The sequence below is a fragment of the Nannobrachium achirus genome (assembly GCF_963921795.1).
Source record: "Nannobrachium achirus genome assembly, chromosome: 5".
NCBI classification, from domain to species: Eukaryota; Metazoa; Chordata; class Actinopteri; order Myctophiformes; family Myctophidae; genus Nannobrachium; species Nannobrachium achirus.
The window spans coordinates 24,911,504-24,931,486 of NC_137814.1; the positions used below are offsets into that span (position 1 = coordinate 24,911,504).

Consider the following 19,983-nt stretch of genomic DNA (forward strand, 5'->3'; position numbering starts at 1 on the left):
AAAAGCCCCTGGCTACACCAAGGAGGGAGTATTTGTGCGGAAGACCAGGCAGTCTGTGTACAAAACACATATGCGCATGCACAAAATAGAACCGATCCTATTTTTACAGCATGCGTATCCGGGGCTTGCTCTATCCGTGAGCCTGGTGTAGCCGATATCATTGATATATATTGGATCTTTCCAAAACGTGCATACGCACTGACGCACGTGAAAAGCCTTGGTGTAGCCGGCCGGTAAACAAATGAAATGTACATCTAACAACCTCTAACAACAAAAATGTTACAAAGCAGTCTCCAATTTCCCCCCCACCCAGAATTCTTAAGAATAAATCAAAAGGAACAAAAGTTTTATCTACGTAGACTAGACAGCCTTTATTTATGATCTATAGAACATCAAGGATACTAGTAAACCAAGTATGCACAGTATCAAGGCACACAGAGTATGAACAGTGTATAATAAGCACTGCATCGCAGGCACAACATTTCTGCACATAGTGATGGATAACTAGAAAATATAACAAGTATTAGTCTGGTCTTTGGTTTAAGGCAACATTTTGTCTTGCGAGTAGTTAAGCATTCTGTGTGTGTGTGTGTGTGTGTGTGTGTGTGTGTGTGTGTGTGTGTGTGTGTGTGTGTGTGTGTGTGTGTGTGTGTACATGATTAGATCACTGGTTCCACGACAGGAAGTAGAGACGTCCCGTTCCATCGCTGCACACCAGCTCATTGGGGTGGTCTGGGTTCACCTCTAGAACCAACACAGGCCCTCTGCACACAAACATTCCCACCTAGGAGGAGAACAAGGTTATTACATTTAACTACAACTTTAAAAAGTAATAAAAAAATAAAACTAGAATTGGAAAAAAAATAATAATAATAATGTTAACTGAAAATAAATACCTAAAACAAAACAAAAAACACACAACGCTTTAAAAACGAATAAAGCTAAACTGAAATTGAAAACAAAAAGTAAAAACTAAGAAATGAATAATAATAATAAAAGGACAAATGTAAAACTATTATACTGTAACACTGGGACAAAGATGAAGTTCACCACAGATGGACACTGTATCTGTCAGTAGTGACAATACAGCATGTGTTATACATTAATTGAATGCCCATACAATAGAATTCCTTTCATGCCATCAATATTAACTAATTTACTGTCTTTTAAAACATCGACTGAAGGGGTTAACCGCCACGTTGTCTTTACCTTTTAACGTTTCAAATAAAAAAAATCCCATTGAAAAATAGACGCATCCATCGCCGAGCTCACTCTGCTACTGTTTACATGCTACTGTTTACATGATAGCTAATCTCTCGAGACAGCCTCTATCAGAGTCGCTACGCTTCAAAGGAAGAGAGACAGACCGAGTGGGCGTCGCCCTTACTTTGATCTGGGTTCCCAGATTGCATGATAGCTAACAGTAGCTGCGCCATGGTCCCGCCCCCGACCGGATACGGAAACCGATCAAACAGGATACGGAAATGTGACCGGAAGCACTTTTCCGAGGGTGATTAGAGACCGATTTGCGATTAAACAGATGTTTTATAGCGATTAAAGCGTATTAAAGGGGAAGACCACCCATTTTCAATTTTGAAATATGTCATTAATATACCTTAGAGGAGTTGTTTGGAAATAGAAAAAAAGTTCCTCCCCTTCTGTGTTGCCTAGAACTGGAGGATTGATTTTGGGGTTTGTATTGTAAAGTACAATGTGTGGTCATCAAGTTGTAATTTACAATACAAACCCCAAAATCAATCCTCCAGTTCTAGGCAACACATATTTCAATATTGAAAATGGGTGGTCTTCCCCTTTAAAGTCTATGGATTATCGGGCCCGGCGGAGAGGAACATAGGGACTTTCTCGGGACTATCGGGTAAGGCGGTAAATGAGTTAAGCCCATATTGCACGACCTTGTCCTTAGCTGTCTTACTGGTACAGTATACTACTCTACTATACAGTACCTGGCGCTTGGTGCTCCTGTCCCACAGCTTGACTGTCCGGTCGTAGGAGGCTGAGATGATTGTGCTTTTGGTCATCCTGAGCACACTGATCCTGTCACTGTGGGCCTACAGAACAAGCAGCATCGCTTATTACACAGTCAAATCCTCAGTGTTAACTTAAAGGCCACCTGACTTCTTCCATTTCCAACCTTGTCTTCATATACAGGTAATAGGTCTTCAGTAAAGCTCATTATAAGATGTCTTCATATAATTGGTCCTCGGTAATGCTCATTGTAAGACGGCACCATTTCTGTCTAGTCAGTCTTTGAGTCAGAGGAGGGCTGTGTGGAGAGCTCAGAAACGTGCCTACCAGCGACATAATTGGTAGGCAGGTTTGATCATTTCAAACAATGCAATACAATAGCTTCTATTTCAACATGCTAACTTTCCAGGAAGAGAAAAGCAGTACTTTCCATTAGCTTGGAATCCCCATTGGGGATGTCACTGGTAGGCAGGTTCTGAACTGTCCACAGCCCACCAAAGAGACAGAGTGAGAAGACATTTTGCCATCGTATAGTGACCAATTATATGAAATATAAGTAGGGATGCACCGATATATCGGCAACACCATCGGCATCGGACGATATTTGCCATATCGGTCAATATCGGTATCGGCAAATAAAGCTGACATTAACCGATGGCAGTAGCCGCCGTTGTTGATAATCACACATTTTGCGCTGGTTATGTTTGTGTGTTGGTTATTTGCAGCCAACCAAGCTGTATTTCTGAACAGTTATTTCTTATAATCAAGATGTATTTGTTTCCCTTGCACAAAATGGGGAAATTATAACACTTAAAACAAAATAAACAAACATCGGTATTGGTATCGGCTATCGGCTAAATTGTTATTTTAAACATCGGTATTGGTATCGGCCAAGAATTTCCTTATCGGTGCATCACTAAATATAAGCATTCATTCATCTATTATTAATCAGTCAGAATTCTTTCAGATTAGAGAAATCAATGTTGGAATTATGTGATACTACTTTTTTTGTATTTTTTTTTATACTTTGTTTTACTCTTCAAAAAGGGTAGGCTCAATAAGCTTCAGCTCCCGCCTATTCCTTTTCGGTTCCACTGTTATCATGTGGACTACATTGTATCTTTGTATTTTTTTAATGGACCGAAATAAAGACTACTACTACTACTAAGCTTGAAAATGGGTGAGGTGCTCCTCTAACTTAACGCAGAGAGAGTACAAATGTGTAAACAGAATGACAGAACTCTCAGAATTACATTTACAAATGGATTAATATTACATAACAAATCCACTCTCATAGAGAGGTTGATTGAAACATCATTCCATTCCATTCTTACAGGTTTCCACTGGCTCCAGGAGCTCACATCAGGTGAGCGGTTGAACCGCATGTTCCCCTTAACGTCTCCGCACACCACAAAGTCTGAGCATAGAAGAGACACACATTAGACCTTTTGTGTACAAAACAACGTTGTCCATACGAACTGTTATTGGTACACTTAAAAGGAGTAGTTCACCCAAATAAATTCTTATTTTCTCTCCATTACACACCCCATGAAGAATTGAATTCATTGAGATTTTTTAGTTTTTGTCAAAAACAAAAACTACAAAATGTCCATGAATTCAAGACTCCATGGGGTTTGAAATCTATAGAAGATAAGTCATTTTTGGGGTGAATTACTCCTTTATGTCTAGTTCGTTTTTTTTATTTATTTTACAGCCATTTTGAAAGTTCCATTTTACAGCAGAAAGTAATTAGAAAGTCAGAAAAAAGAGGGATGGTACTCATTTACTGCCCCGAAAAACTGCGATGAATGCCACGTTATATATACGATTTTCTTACCTTTTGACGTGGGCACATGCGTGTCCATCGTGCATGATGGTGCACGGATCGTGCATGATGCGCGTTCACGCTGTGGTCCGTTCGCGATCACAAAAGACCCCATGTTAATCCATGCTAGCGTTGCTGAGCTACCAGTAGTGCAGTGTAACAAGGAACTAAACGCAGCAGAGAGTGGCCACAGAGAAACGTTTTGTCCCGCCCCCAAAAATGCATATCTGTTTCCGCTTACGGTCCCAAACCGGTAGCACTGTCTTTGGGGCAGTTAAGAACAGCGGATCGGCGATCCGATTTTGGATGGTTTTTAATCAAATCTATTTGATTAATAGCTCGGGAAACTCGGCCTGGCACGCATAGACATCGGGAATAACTCGGGGAAACTCTGGTTTTGGTAGTAAATTAGTTAATGATATATCTGCTGCTGTGAGTAGTGTACCTTCATCCACTGAAGAGGCCGTTACCAAGGTCCTGTTCTCGTCAAACAGTTCCACATGACCGAATGAAGAACTGAATCCTACTGTGGAGCCCAGGGCAAACTGTGAGGAAGAGAAGCAACATTTGTTTGTTAAGTTGGTGAATGGACTGCATTTATAGACCAATTTTCCCCAAAGTTCTTTACAGTGTACTTCACATTCACCTACCCAAACACAGGGTCTAAATTGCTCAGTGGAAGGCTAGGGAGGAGACCACCTCCAACCACTGCACAAATACTAGTTATAATAACATTACCTTGATACACATTGGTTAAAATGACGTTTTATTCACCCAAAGAACGTTATGGATTGCTCCTCTCCCAGCATGGAAACAATCCACAGTTGATGATTGACAAATTGACCACCGCACAGTACAATCCTTCCTTGACACATTCTACAAATTGACCCATAGAGTAATTTTAAGTGAACATGGTGGTCAAACTCACCATAAAGCCTAGTTGGACACGTCCATTGCTCTCGCCCATTAACCACAAGCTTTTTTCATCATTCCTCTGTAGTCCCAGAATGCGCATATCCGTCTCCCACCTGAGACACAGGACAGACACATAAACATACAGAATTTAGGTTTCAGTAAGTATTACTTCTTACAGCGTGGCTCTCACTGCCTATAAGAGTATCTGGAGCTCCATTTCTTTTTCACATAATGTTTCAAAATACTTGTCTTTCATTGTTAAAATGAAGTAAATTATATAGAACTATAAAACTGACGCTACCCCAGTCCCCCTCCCCCCTTTAATATTTGTTGTCATATATATTTGTCAAACATAACTCTGATCGGCCAAATGCCCATGTGTCATAGATCACAGATAAGTCAGATGACTGGCAGATGTCACAGGCCACATGAAGTCAGAGATCCACATTGGAGTTACACTGATTGTTTTTTTTTTACAGGTTCTCAAAGACCCAGAACAAACAACAAAACTATGTCTCCTTGACCATTTTCTTTGTTAAAAAAAAGTGATATGAGGTTGGCTAGTATCATGACAAAAAACAACAACAACACAAATACATACTCAAAATACAAACAACACACAGTAAACGTATATAAAGTAGGTTATTCTACGTGGTGATTGTGCTGTCCCAGCTGCGACTCTCATCATTGGAGACTTTAGCTATGCGTCCGCTCTCGAAGGCAGCGATCAGGATGGAGCAGTAGTGGAGGTGCATCGCTGGTTCCTTCTGTTTGTAGGTGGATCCCTTCGCCAGGCTAGGAGCAAATGGACCACAACGTGAACAATAATGCATAATGTCTTCACACTGTACAGACGCACAGCAGTCGTTAGAGCAACAGCTCTAAGGGGGCGTTCACACCAGGGTTATTTGGTCCGCTTAAAAGGGACCATGGTCCTCTTTCTCCTTTGGTCCGCTGGTGTGAACGTGCCCTAAGGATCATTTATACTGACACTTTTAAGTTAAAGGAACATAATTTCTTTAGTATTTACAAGTGTGTAAGATTTATTTTATCCCAAATGCTAATATTTGTAAAATGTTTTGTTGCGTCAATAAGATTACTAGTTTATTGTTTCTGTCGGGTGGAAACCAAAACTGTTACCGTACTTTTTAGCTCAAAGCATGTCGCTTCACGACACATTTCGAGCTTGCGGATCTGCTACTTTTGTGTGACGCTGTAGTATTATCAAAAAGGGCATTCATTTACAAAAAGAACCCACGAAAATTTAAATATGGAGATAAGCAGTTTCTGCCCGTCAGAAACATTATGTTTAAGCTACAGCGCTGTGTTGAGGTCTATGTCCTGTATTATGAAGTGGTTTGTGTTTAAGTAATCGGAGTTCCCAGGTGTTCTCGCATAAAAACAGGAGGGGCGAGAACAGTGTTTATCTGACAGTGCTGTGTTTACCTCACAGCGCTCATTTGTTGAGGTCTGTCCTGTAGTATGAAGTGGTGTGTTTACCTCACAGCGCTGCGTTGAGGGTTCCACTTCAGCTTCCACACATTAACAGACGGCGCCCTGCAGCCGACGGCAAACTGTCCTTCTGGCATGGAGCAGATGGCTGTGATGCCGCTATCAGAGGCCTGACACACAACACAAATCTACTTAAAGTACAATACATGCAAACACTATTTCAACCAATCAATCAAATTATTTCATCTGGTTTCACTGTATATCCACTGTCAGATGCTGCAATGTGTGTGTGTGTGTGTGTGTGTGTGTGTGTGTGTGTGTGTGTGTGTGTGTGTGTGTGTGTGTGTGTGTGTGTGTGTACAGTATACACAGTATAATGATCAATCTATATCTGCTATGTTGTCCTACACAATGCTCCTAAATCTAAATTATTATCTTAAATGTGTACTGTTAGTGAGGGGGTTGTACACCAATATAATCGACTGTAGTAAAATTCATGCATACCTGCTGGCAAATTGAAGTATTTGTAGGTATGCCATACAGTATGTACAATTTTTGGTACATTTGAATCATAACCAACCCTAAGCTGAAAATAGCCCATCAACAAGCTGCCAACACGAAGTGACCAGTTTTTAGCTTGTAGATCTACTATTATCAGTGTGCAACAAAGATGCAAAACTAAGTATCATACACACAAGCACGCGCGCGCGCGCAGTGTGCAACAAAGATGCAAAACTAAGTATCATACACACAAGCATGCACGCACGCACGCACGCACACACACACACACACACACACACACACACACACACACACACACACACACACACACACACACACACACACACACACACACACACACACACACACACACACACACACACCTACACACACACACACACACACACACACACACACACACACACACACACACACACACACACAGTGTACCTGCTCTCGGCCAATCACAGTGTTGTGCTGCCATATTTCCAGCAGGCCAGATTCATAGCCAGCCAGCAGCAGGCTGTCTGTCTGATAGTAGCACACAGCTGTGACGTTACCTTTCAGACTGGGAGGGATCTCTGGAAACACAGGACACGATACAGAGTTGTTCAATGCAGAGAATGTTAAATATAGTCGAGCACAAAGTGTGTTCAAAAGGCAGGGAACTAACTAGGGTTGTAGCAGAGGTAAAATCTCGATATTTCTACGTCCCATATTAGTTCGACTAAGGGTTAGGGTTAGGCTTAGGCATAGTTTTACTGAGGTTTAGGCATAGTAGCAGTCACCAGGTTAACATTCACCAGGTTAGCATTCACCAGCGTCGAACTAGCCTCGGGATCCAGGCATTTTAAGCGTCGAACTAAAGGGACAAGCTACTTTTTTCATGTTTGCTTCAGTTTTCACTGTCCAGAGCACCTGCTTTCTAATGAAGTGGATGTGCAAATACTTCCTTTACACAGACATACAGTAATATATATTACCTATGGACCATGTCCAGCACCTCAGGGAACCATCCTCAGACACAGAGAGGAATTCTGGGACTGTGTCCTTGGTCACCATTCCATAGATTGATCCACTGTGATCTTGGAATGTGCTGAAGTGTTCCACCTACAGGAAAGTACATACACATATTGTATCTGCCTAACTCCACTCTCCTAACACTGCTGCTTCACCCTGCCTTATTGCCCTTGTCCTCAGCCTATCAGTTTACTTGTTACATTTCAAAATCTCGTTCAAGTCATCTCTTTGACTTAGGCAGAAATTGATTTTGGAATGTAACAAGCATTCTGATTGGCTTAGGACATAGGCAATAAGGCACAATGCTGCAGCAGTGTTAGGAGAGTAGAGTAAGTAGTAACTCCAAACAGACCCAAAGACACAATGCCAGCACTATTTAATACCAGTCATTCTGAGAAAAAGGGGGAAAAAAGTATAAAACATGTGAAAAAGATTTTTTGGGGCCTACTGGCGTAGGCCCAGCGGTTTTCGGTCCAGCGGTTTGTGAAATTAGCTTTGGACACGAAGACACACAGACAGACCCTGCAGAGCCACTTCATTAAAACATATATTTATGTATTGTACAGTATGCGTAATGCTTGAGCTTGAGTAATAAAAGCTCGAGTAATAAAATGTCATGACTCAAGGATCAGTTTGTTTGTTTTATTTGTTTTAATTATCATAATGTAGCAAACCACTGTGCAGTGTTTCTATGTTCATATGAAAATCTTAAACGCCAGTTCCCTCATTGAACCGGGACACATTTACTGTACCTGAAAGGGCTTCCAAAGCTCCACTGTCCCATCATCAGATGCAGTAGCAACGATCATGTCGTCCGCCATGACTTCTGTGCAGTCACCTGAAACAACTGACAGGTTGTCAATGCTGTGCAGTATGAAGGTGATCGGCACAGGTACAGGTTAACCTCTATGGATTTGCACGCGCGTGCAAGTTTGTGTGTGTGTGTGGCCGTAATGGGTAAGAGTGTAACAATACAGTAACTGCAATTACCGCATCGATGCATTGATTTAAATTTTAAACAATCTACTATATTGATATGCAAACAGCAAAATATTGTGTAGTTTGACTTTGTATTTTTTGAATTCAGCAGAGGATTCAAATCAAGTAACACTTCAGAATCTATGACGGTCATTAACAAGCCCTGCAAGTGTATCAGAGAGAGGGAGAGAGTCTATTCAGTGTCTCAACGATGGTAGTTGAACAATTAAACAAAACTTCAAAAGGCATTAGGCACATCAGAGATCCTCTTTGAAGTGTTTTTTTTTGTTGCTCATAGCATTACATACCGGTACAGGTAGATTACAATGACCAATTTATAACTGGATATTCATAATCATTTAAAGTAATTATGTGCATGTGATTCATTTCATAATTGATAGCCTAATTTGTTTAGGCTGCAGTCAGACAGTGTAGTAAGTGTACGTTAAATATTAAAAGGTCAGAGGGACACAGGTTGTAAACTGGTTACCGAATACTTAGTGCTGGCCAGCGGCTTCGAATGCTACAGTATCAATGCACTGAATGGGAATTTGTCATGTCTTTTCAGACCATTGAATGGTGCAGTAGCTGAGATACTGAGCTACCAGTAGCTCGTTGTCACCATTCAATGCGTTGGTGGCAGTAGGTTCATCATTCAGTGGGTTGACAAAAGTCGGGTAAATTAAGATTTATTCTGGCCCCCTGGTTTACAACTTCTAACAGCGCTGGTCCGGCTCATGCAACCTTCGCAACGCAAAAAAAAAAAATGTTACGCTCTCAAGAGTTAAATTATAGTTAAACATCTGCATTATTTAATTAAAGAATTGTTATTTTGATAAATGTTTGCCTGTTCTCTCCTATGGCACCACATCAATACGGGAAAATCCCATTTGGGCGGTGTCCCAGTTGGGCGGTGTCCCAGTTGGGCGGCGGTGTAGCGTTAGGCAGCACGCGTACAGCTATGAGACCCCATTGATTTCTCGCCGAAAATTTGATGAGCAATACAATGGTTATATGTCACAGTTATTGTCCATGACATTGCAAGCGGCGCGAAGGACAGCGGACCTTGGTCCTGCTCTTCGCGCCCGAGCGCTGCGCCGGCCGCGCGAGTTACGAAGCTATGGTGAATGCAATCGTCATCATATTTATGCCCAGGCCGTAAGGCCTGGGCAAGCGCACGATAAACGCATGAATGGGATGAAGATCGCTTGCTTTACAGTCTGTTGGAAAGGCTCCCCCACCGCCTTATCGCTGCACCGCCCAACTGGGACACCGCCCAACTGGGACTAGCCCATCAATACAGCATGGACTTGTATCCAGTGATGCCTTATAAATAATGGACCTTGATATGAAAAGGGTTGAAAACCACTGGTTTAGGCCATGGGTCTAAGAGACGTTTTTTTTTGTAAGTCGGGACATGTATTGTGGGCCATTAGGCCACAGCACTTTTCAAGATCATTACAATACAGATTTTGTGTGATGTTTGTTCACATTTGCATAACGTTTTGAGGATGTTTAGGCCCTCAAAACTGAGATTATTTGATAATCTTTCAATTTCAGTAAGGCTGCTCGAGCCCTAATGATATTTAGTGTCTTCTGGCAAGATACATACCTTCACCTCCCTTCTGGGAACTTGCATACGTGTCTGCTTTCTTAAAGACAAAAAAGAGAGAGAAGGGGTATCATTATAAGTGCAAGTTTAATTCTATCTCCCCGAATTCTCCTGCCTGCCGAACAAGTGACCCGACTAGTAGGAGTCTCTATTGCAGTAATCTCTCAACACAGATTCTGAGCTCTACATCTGAACTCTGGAAAATGGGACTTCAGGCTACCTACAGCATGGGCCTCGTGGCTCAGTAAGGCTTACTACTACTACTACAAAGTAACTGTAGAAGGTAAACATCAAACCTAGAATTTGTATGAACAACAAACCATCTGGCATGTGACAAGCAAACAACATACAAACATATACATCTAAAGTAACATAATCGAAGTGAATAAACTAGACAGTCAAAAATAAATATCATCAGCAACTAGGGTTACTAAGTTACAAGTAGCCTACAGATACGTACATCATCATCATCAGCTGCTACAGCAGCTGTCACATTACAGTATGAAATGGCAGTGACTGCATTTTTATTATCAACATTAGTTCCCTTTCTACATTCCCTGATGTATTTAAACTGCCCAGTTTTCAGATGAAAACTTTTATTGTCGCTGTCAGGTCTATACCTTGATGTCCAAAACTATTATTATTTTCTACATACCGTATTAATACTTTTCACTGGTTGAATATTTTATAAAATCCACAGACACACTTAACCACTTTAACACACAAACAAAAGGAAAATAGTGGAACTACAAGCTCATAATGCGTTGCAACACTGTGCGTTGTGAGCTTGCAGGTTGGCTAATTGTGCTACCTTTGTGTGACACTAATATGGCAAAGTAGGACATTAATTTACAGGAGTGGTGGGCGGTGGGGGGAAACATAAGAATTGACATTTATGGAGATGTGAGGTTTCTGCAAACACCCATGATTATATTCTGACCTGGAATGGGGACTGGATGGACCTCAGACTGTGTTCTTTATGAAGCCCAGTGGACTGACAGGCAGAGCACAGGTCATAGTCTGGACACACTGTACACTTATACCTGATCCCCACAATATCTCCACGACAGCCGTCACAATACACACCAGGGTGCCGCAGGCAAGGATCTGGCAAACAAAAAGAGAAATGTATTAGTATACATTGAGTATAAAACTAGAAAACATGCTCACGTCTCCACCAGGCCAGGTACAGTAGCTAAAATTGACATCATGGACAATGTGATTCTTTTGGTGTGTTCTAAGTGTCCCATTTGTTTGATTTGTCCTTTTTAATCTGATATAACTTACATCGCAATATACAACCCACAACATACTAGCATTGGCCGCATGGGATATACGTCACGGACGCATCCCTTGAGGTTTTCAATGACTGGATACGCTTGTCTCATGTATATTAGGCTATTTATTTTGGTACATTATCGCATCTTTTTCTTCCAAACGGCGTCTTGCAAGACTTATTTTTTGATTAATACTAACCTAGTTAAAAAAAGTTTATTTTATTCACCACGTGTGATGATTGTGCAAAGTTGCCTAACTTTTGGTGTATGTTTAGGCTCTCAAAACTCCGATTCATTAATAATCTTTGCAATTCCAATAGGGCTTCGCACCGCTGCAGTGCTCAGGCCCTAATGCTATTTAGTGTCTTCTGGCAAGATACATACCGGTACCTTCACCTCCCTTCTGGGATTCTTCCTTCTTCTGAGGAAGAATAGAACAGTGGTGAAGGCGCTGCCGGTGGACAGAGATGTGGCTGATCTCTATGCCAGTGTCCCACTTCCACACATGTAGAGAGCCCTCCACACTGCCTGCCATCACATACTCCCCCTGTAGACACACACACGCTCGCACACACACACACACACACACACACACACACACACACACACACACACACACACACACACACACACACACACACACACACACACACACACACACACACACACACACACACACACACACACACACAGCTATAATTATACTGGTTATATGGTATTAACATAATCTACCATACAGGTTGGTTAGAAATACCATTTTATTCATTCAAATAAGTCCCACACTATAGAATGATGAGGAATCTAAACCAAATAATCTGATTTTTGTGTACCCGTTTATAAGATGAATGATTAAAATCTTGAATGTTCCATCCATTAAATGCATTTCAGTAGTTAATGGATTGTGACGTTGTCCACTCACCAGACTGCAGACAGAGATGAGGGGACATTTCCAGGAGATCTCCCTGAGACTCTGGCCTGCTTGCAGGTCCCACACAAGCAGCCTGCCATCATTGGAGGAGCTCACCTGGTATAGAGATAATGGAAAACAATGTCAGGAGGAGAAAGACATTATGGTTCACTTCTGTTTATTTATTTGTAACATTTCATCACTGGATTTCTGTCATTTTGCTTGTTGTCACCACGTTAACCCTGGCGTCTTTATTTTGGGCACATTTTGAAAGAAATGTTTTTATTATTTTCCTAAATCTTGTGTGACACACAAAAGTAACACCACAAGTTCCATGACAAACGATCTTTAAATATATATCTTTTCTTATTTAGACCTGAGGCCAATAAAAAAAGACTTCTAAATCCTTAAAAAAAAGAAAAAAAAAGAAAAAAAGAATGATGTTCCTATACAGTATATCGTCTCTGTCGGGTGGAAACCCCAAACTGTTACTTATCAGGATTCAAATTCAAACATAGCAAAAGGAGTAGATCTACAACCTCAAAATGTGTCGCTTAGTGCTTGTGGACCTGCTACTTTTGATGCTTTTGTATGACGCTGTAACTGTAGTCAGGGTGATCAAGTAGGGTGTTCATTTTTTGTTTACAGAATATAACAAAGTTAGAATATGGAGATAAGAGGTTTCTGCCCAACAACAGCAATATAGCAACATCTAAAATGACACAGAGGCTTTCCCAGCTCAAAAGGTGTACCAACGTACTGTACGTGTATAACAGGTCTAAATGGGTTAAGTATCGGAGTAGAGTAAATGTGTGAATGTGTGTGTTTTGTAAAAGAGTCTCACCACACAGTGTGAGGTCCAGACACAGCCAGTGATCCAGTCTCTGTGAGAGTGAGGGAGAGACTTGGAGAGAACCGCTGGCGATGAGCTCACATCCCACACCATCAGAGCCTGAAATAAAACACATTCTCATTACCACCATTTCAGGTACTATATATTCCATTTCCATTCGTCTGTATGAAAACAGCTGGATACAGCGAAACATAAATGTCATATTTCCATTTATTATTGTCATGTCGTTGTCTACGCCAGGGGTTTTCAACGTTTTCAGGCCAAGGACACCTTAGTTGAGAGAGAGATAATAATGTCGACATGTTCGCTGTTCCTTTCCCAGAATCTATCCAGCCAGTGAGGACCATGTGGCTGTGGATGTTAAAGGAGTAGTTCACCCCCAAAATGACTTTTTTCCCATTGATTACTCATGCCATGGAGACATGAGTTCAATCAATTGGGGTACATTTATTGTAATCAAATTATTGTCTTAGGAATGCGACGAAAACAAACAAAATATATATATTATTGAACTCAAGTCTCCATGGCATGTCACGCAACATGATTGACGATACGATACATGGACGATATTGGTTAATTCATGGCGATACGATACGATTCGATTCAATGATTTAAAATGGATATAGTAACTATTTAGCAAAGAAATTAAATCTGTGTGAAAGGTGTGGATAGTGCGGGTTTTTAAGGGAAACATGTATTATTGTGGATATAAATAAGTAAACACAGTGATTATCTGCCAAATACATGGACATTGTATATTGACAAACCTGCACCTTGACATGAACCCAGAGATTACACACATTTATCGATAGACCAGTGTAGCTATATGGAAATGAAAAGTAATTAAACCCCTCCTTTTAGTTTTTTCTTCTTAAAAATGCTAAATACAATGCCCAATCGATTCTTTGCACTGCCGATTCGATACGATACAAAATAAAACGATACGATTCGATTTTAGCTGTTTTCATTTCGATATACTTAGATTCTTTAAGCTAAAAATGATATTTCGATACAGTTACTATATCGTTACACCCCTAGTTATTACCATAATCAGTCATTCATTTCATAAGCATAAAAAGGGTCCCCAGGACCATGTTCTGACTAAAAGGTATTCAATTCATCAATAATATTAAAAGAATGACAGAAATGTTATTTTGATTTATTTTCCAATTATGTTTCCAAAATGTCATGTCTGTGAAAGCCCTGGTTGGATCAGGTTCCACACAAACAAACCACCGCCCCCCCCCCCCACACACACACACACACACACACACACACACTCACACACACAAACATACCTGATCTTTCCCACCAGAGAGCAGTTCCAGACCATCAGGGCTAAAAGCCAAGCAGGTGACCCCTCCACTGTGAGCCCGCAGCACACAGGCAGCAGTGGGCTCAACCCAGGTGTCAGGGGTCATGCTCCTCAGGTCCTCCATGGACCACAGAGCGATGGTGAAGTCATCTGAATGACAGCAAACGTAGAGTTGGTGAACAAACACAAAACATGCAGCTGATAGTTTAATCATCCCTTTGTAGCAGTGAAAATAAACGCCAACAAAAAGCGCCCTTTGGGTGTTTGGAACCTTCCTACCTGAAAGCCCGCCATAACCCCCCCAAACCCACACCCGATATACCTCCCCATCTTCCAAGCAGTACCTACGTGAAAGCCCCTCAAGTAGGGGGACATAATTATCTTCCTTTTTTATGTTTTAAATCTTTTGAAATTATATATACTTTCCTTTCACCTGATCTCCATTAATACTCACCAGAGCCAGAAGCCAGGTATGTGGAGTTTTGGGCGAGAGCCAGGATGGGGCCTTGCTGCGTCTGAATCTTTCCTACTAACTCTAGGCCTTCCAGCGTCCTCTCCTGGTCTCTCCTGGTCCTCCAGAGCCTCAGTGACTTGTCCCCTCCTCCAGACAGCAGCAGTTCAGGAGCCTCTGCCTGGGTGTCCGTAGCCAGCCACGCCAGGCACAGGATGGACACGTGGAGGTCCACACTGGACCATATCCGCTCAGCTGAAGCAACACACACTTTACTGATCATGATCTTTTGAAAGGCAAGGGTTCCCACACTTTTCAGGCCGTTACCCCGCCCAAAAAAAGAATTATATTTGAACAACAATTCTTACTTCTTAGTTGGTAATATTTGTCAATTTGGCCAATGTTAGATTTTTTTTTAAACTCATACACGTCTTTTAAAACATCGACTGAAGGGGTTAACTGCCACGTTGTCCTTACGTTTTAACGTGGGCACGTGCGTGCACATGGCGCATAATCTGTGCACGGATCATGTACCAGGCGTGTGTACGCCCAATCACAGCTTTCAAATAAAAAAAATCCCATTGAAAAAATATGCTTCCATCGCTGAGCTCCCTCTGCTACTGTTTACATGAAAGCTAATGGTCCCGACCCCCAGTTTGTTGTTACCATGTTGTAAGGCACATGTTTCCCTATTGTTCAAAGTTTTTAGTACCGTGTCCAATGAAAAGAACGTGCTCTAGATTTGTGATTTCGAAACCCGACATAAACACACACCTGATTTGAGGTTGAAGAGCTTTAGTCCGTCTCCATGGTAACCAACAGCGATGCAATCAGCGGTTGAGGCCGTACACAGAGCCGCGGGCGTTGAGCTCCTGGGTTTCTTGGCAGGAGGCTCCTGGTCATACAGAAAGAATACTAGCATAACGGCGTTGTCGGGTGGAAGCCTTGTATGTCCAAACCCGTTTGTTTTGTATTTATCATTTTTTAAATGATTTAAACTAGTGAAAACAGACGATCTACAAGTACACAACACCTCGAGATCAGCTGTTTTCACTACTTTTGTGCGATGGCCTTGTATGATGAAGCAGTGCTTTACTTTGCGAAAAGATTTACACATTTGAAACTCTGAGATATAAGGTTTCTGCCCGACAGTGACGATAAGAATTTATATAAAACACAACTCAGTGTTAGTTCTGGATAATTCACACATAGATACAGTAGTTTTGGAAGGAAAGTTCAATAATTGAGTCAATGAGATCACAATACCTCGTCTTCAATGAACCTTGCCACTGAACGGCCGAGTCCCCCTGACCATAGCTGGAGCTGTGATAGAAGAGACAAGGCATTGTCATCCCAAAGTGCACAGCACAGTAAAAAACACAGCACATGGTCTTGATGAACAACATGTAAAGTATAGAAACACAAGACCCATAAATGAGCAAAGCAAAATAATGTCCGAGATGAAACATATCTTATAATGCAATAGTACCTGCTTTTACTCAGCTGTCAGTGGCTAAATAAGTATTATTCCATCACGATAGGGTCAGGTGTGCCCAGCAGTATAACCTACAGTAGTTGAAATTTAAACCTGTAGAGGCCAGTGCAAAACTACTTTTTAGCACTGTGTGACATAAGGTGAAGCTCCTCTTATTCACATAAACCTGTAGTGTGTATCTCTGTCTGTATGTAGATACTGTTTGTGCAGGTGTATGTGTATGGTATGTACTGTAAGTATGTATACTGTATATCTCAGTGTATGTATGTATATATGTAAACAGATGTGCCATGAAGCGTGCCATTTCAAAAAGACTCCAGGAGTAGGGCCAGACAAGCTTTGTGCTTCTCCCTATCCCTTTTTCGGACACTTGGACAATGCTGCAGTAGCAGCATGTAAAGCATTGGCGATTAACAAAATGTATTTCACTATTTATGTTATGTGTCCAATATCCCAAAATAAAACTGAACTAAACTAGACTCGTATAGTCAGATCTGATCATCAGATATCTCAGCCTACTGATATGTCAATGGCAAATCTAAATTCATTGTATGCTTGAACGGTGGAGAAAACCAGCACCTACTGCTTTGAACGAAGTGTATAGTATTAAGTTATTAAATGAGAAACAGTACGGTATCTGTGTGTGTGTGTGTGTGTGTGTGTGTGTGTGTGTGTGTGTGTGTGTGTGTGTGTGTGTGTGTGTGTTTGTAAAGCCTCACCTTAAAGTCAGAGCCGGCGGTCAGCAGCCTGGTTCCTCCGTCCAGGAAGGAGAGTGCCTCTGTGGCTCCCCAGTGAGCCTGATAGCGCCCCACGCAGGTGGACGTTGGCACTGACCACAGCCTCACCTCCCCGGAAATACTTCCAGCACAGAGCATGGAGGAGGAGCTGGAGAAGGAGAGGCAGCGCACGGACCCCTGGTGACCAGAGAGGGACTGGGGGCAGGGCCAGGGGTAGGAGGAGATGAACCACAAGAACACAGTTACTCATGTTTAGATTTTTAAGCCCCTTCATTTTAGCTGAAGTTCTTATCTAGGGCTGACACAATTATGACATTTTACATGACGATTAATTGTCACTCAAATAATTGCGATTAACGATTTAATTGTGTGTTTGTCGTTAACAATTATATTTCTGTTTGGCTTTTAGGCAGTACAAGATTCAGAGCTATAGCGCCCACCGCCCTGACAAGAGTGCCGTGACCAAATCCTCATGTGGTGCTATATTATTCCATGCTTACCGCCAATGTTTTATTCTGGAGCCAGTTCCAGACAACCACGGTGCCGTTCCAGCATCCGCCAGCTAGAAGGTGACCTTCAGGGTCAAAGGTCACACAGTTCAGAGGGCTGGTGCTCGGCAGGGTGCCCACCTGTTGACCCTTTGGAGATGACCACACCTGTAGGGCACAGCAGCATTGTTTAGAGATTATGAATCATCATAATGGAAATGCAGGCAATGCTCTTTGAGGGTTGTGGTACAAGTACTGTCATTCAAATGAACTAACTTTCAGTGTGAAGTCCAGGGACACAGTTGCCAGGTGCTTCCTGTCTGCGGTGACATCACTTCCTGTTATTGTATTCGAGTGGGCATCGATTAGACCAGTCCTGTGAAAAGAAGCAACAAGAAATCCAGTCAATGAATATAATAGTTTAATTGGTGATACTTTAACTTGTATCGCCTGATATAGATATATTTATGAGTATAATCTCCCACCTGCAGCCATTGTCAGTGTCCCACAGCTCAATGCGTCCATCAAACGAGGTTGTACTGAGAAGCCCCTCCCTCAAGAAGACACAGCTAGTGATTCCGTCACAGCTGCTCACCAGTGACTTCACTTCCTGCTCACAAGAAAGCGATAGTTAATCGTCTGACTTTTGTATCCATTTTTCATTTTCTCCCAATTTAGTCGTTATGCCAATTCCCAATTACCCCCCTTGTCACTGCAGACCCTTCTGGTTAGTCTTGGGGAGGGTGTAGATAAGCATATGGCACCTACGATACACGATAATCATCGCCAGCCACTTATTTTCACTTGACAAGTGAGGAGTTGTACCGGGAGCACATTATGCATGTGGAGGAACACACTACACTTCCCAGTTCCTCTACCTGCTGAACATGTTGAAGTTACTACTAGTACAGCAACAGAGATCTGTGAGCGCACCATTTCATTGTGTTAGTTACAGTGCAAGATGCACTGTGTAGGATTCAAACCCCATTTGCCACAGCTGAATGCTGGGGAACCAGAGCCCCTGGTTGTGCCAGGTTCGATTCCAGGCCAGGGTAGCAATGTCGATGTGTGTCCCTGAGCAAGACTCTTAACCCCTAATTGCTCATGCGCTCCTTGTGTGCAGCGAATCAGCTGGGTTGGGCTGAAAATACTGAATTTCCCTCGCGGGAGGAAAGGAGGAAATAGGTATCTATTATTATTCTATTATTACAGTGGCATGGGCATATTTGGGTTAGTATTAGGTACGGAAGTACGAAATAGTACCTGAACTCTCATATTTATACATTAGAAACCTATAGTTATTCTAAATTCATTGCTCAGAGTCAGCATTTAAAGTCCTTTCAGTGACATTGACAGCTCTCAGAGTTTGGTACCAACCTGTCCAGTGTGTGTTTGGATGAGATGCAAGGTGCCCTGTCCAGTGCCAACCACCACTAGCTGTCCATCTGGACTCAGTGCCACACAGCTGGGCTCGGAGCTGAATGTCGACACCAGCTCACTAGGTTGAAACACACAGGACACCCCGGCCCACACATGCCATATTGGTTACCTCAGTGATTGTCAACCTTTTTTCATTTCAAGGGACACTTTTGCTTAGTCCACAATCTGTTTTATCTCTAAATGAACTTTATGGGATCTCAAACTTTGCCCTGTCATTACCCTCATTTGGAATGCCAGGATCTATTAATGATGATGGCCCAAAGAATTCCCTAATAATATGGGGTTGTGGTATAAAAAAGTTTGAGAACCCATCTTTAGAGTAAGGAAGAGTGACAAAAAACACCAGAAGTTTCATAAATTTGTGTGAAGTCCGTCTTTAAAATATATTTGAAAAAACATTACTTTTTAAAGGGTGGAATTACAGATTCTCTGTCTAATTCAAAATACTGTGGAAGAGATAGCCTGGCTTGAGAGACTATAGCCACTGGTCAACCACGGATACAACCTGCTTACCTGTTCTCTCTCAGAATCCTGCCATCGTTGTTTAGCAACTGGACTGCCCGAACGCCTCCTTTACCCATCATGCCTCGGGCCCAGGAGTGAGCAGAGGTGTGAGGAGGCTCATTGAGCGCCTGCTGGACATAAAGGGCTGGCCAGGAGGACAGGAGAGCAGCATGGCGCCGCAGGAAATCTCTGCACTCCTCCATGTTTCCCTGGTTTGCAGCTGAGAG

The 19,983-nt window shown here is 42.0% G+C and overlaps 1 protein-coding gene across 2 annotated transcripts in view; it reads right to left on the reverse strand.

Moving 5' to 3' along the window:
* Nucleotides 1–474: 474 nt before the first annotated feature.
* Nucleotides 475–19,983, reverse strand: part of tep1 (telomerase-associated protein 1) — a 54,920-nt gene continuing 35,411 nt past the window's right edge. Inside the window, exons 34-58 of one of the 2 annotated variants that reach the window (XM_080726697.1) lie at nt 19,766–19,976; nt 19,190–19,310; nt 18,298–18,422; nt 18,089–18,188; nt 17,825–17,980; nt 17,307–17,519; nt 16,359–16,415; nt 15,867–15,987; nt 15,096–15,347; nt 14,625–14,791; nt 13,318–13,425; nt 12,486–12,590; nt 11,951–12,113; nt 11,230–11,396; nt 10,290–10,329; nt 8,452–8,537; nt 7,663–7,789; nt 7,130–7,260; nt 6,227–6,348; nt 5,378–5,521; nt 4,740–4,839; nt 4,257–4,356; nt 3,321–3,403; nt 1,965–2,069; nt 475–784 (exon numbers count right to left, since the gene is read on the reverse strand). In XM_080726697.1, the coding sequence (XP_080582823.1) occupies nt 665–784; nt 1,965–2,069; nt 3,321–3,403; nt 4,257–4,356; nt 4,740–4,839; nt 5,378–5,521; nt 6,227–6,348; nt 7,130–7,260; nt 7,663–7,789; nt 8,452–8,537; nt 10,290–10,329; nt 11,230–11,396; nt 11,951–12,113; nt 12,486–12,590; nt 13,318–13,425; nt 14,625–14,791; nt 15,096–15,347; nt 15,867–15,987; nt 16,359–16,415; nt 17,307–17,519; nt 17,825–17,980; nt 18,089–18,188; nt 18,298–18,422; nt 19,190–19,310; nt 19,766–19,976 (3,224 nt within the window). In that variant the 3' untranslated portion in view covers nt 475–664. Of the gene's footprint in view, nt 785–1,964; nt 2,070–3,320; nt 3,404–4,256; nt 4,357–4,739; nt 4,840–5,377; nt 5,522–6,226; nt 6,349–7,129; nt 7,261–7,662; nt 7,790–8,451; nt 8,547–10,289; nt 10,330–11,229; nt 11,397–11,950; nt 12,114–12,485; nt 12,591–13,317; nt 13,426–14,624; nt 14,792–15,095; nt 15,348–15,866; nt 15,988–16,358; nt 16,416–17,306; nt 17,520–17,824; nt 17,981–18,088; nt 18,189–18,297; nt 18,423–19,189; nt 19,311–19,765; nt 19,977–19,983 lie in introns of both variants that reach the window. The other variant, XM_080726696.1, reaches the window with a different exon arrangement.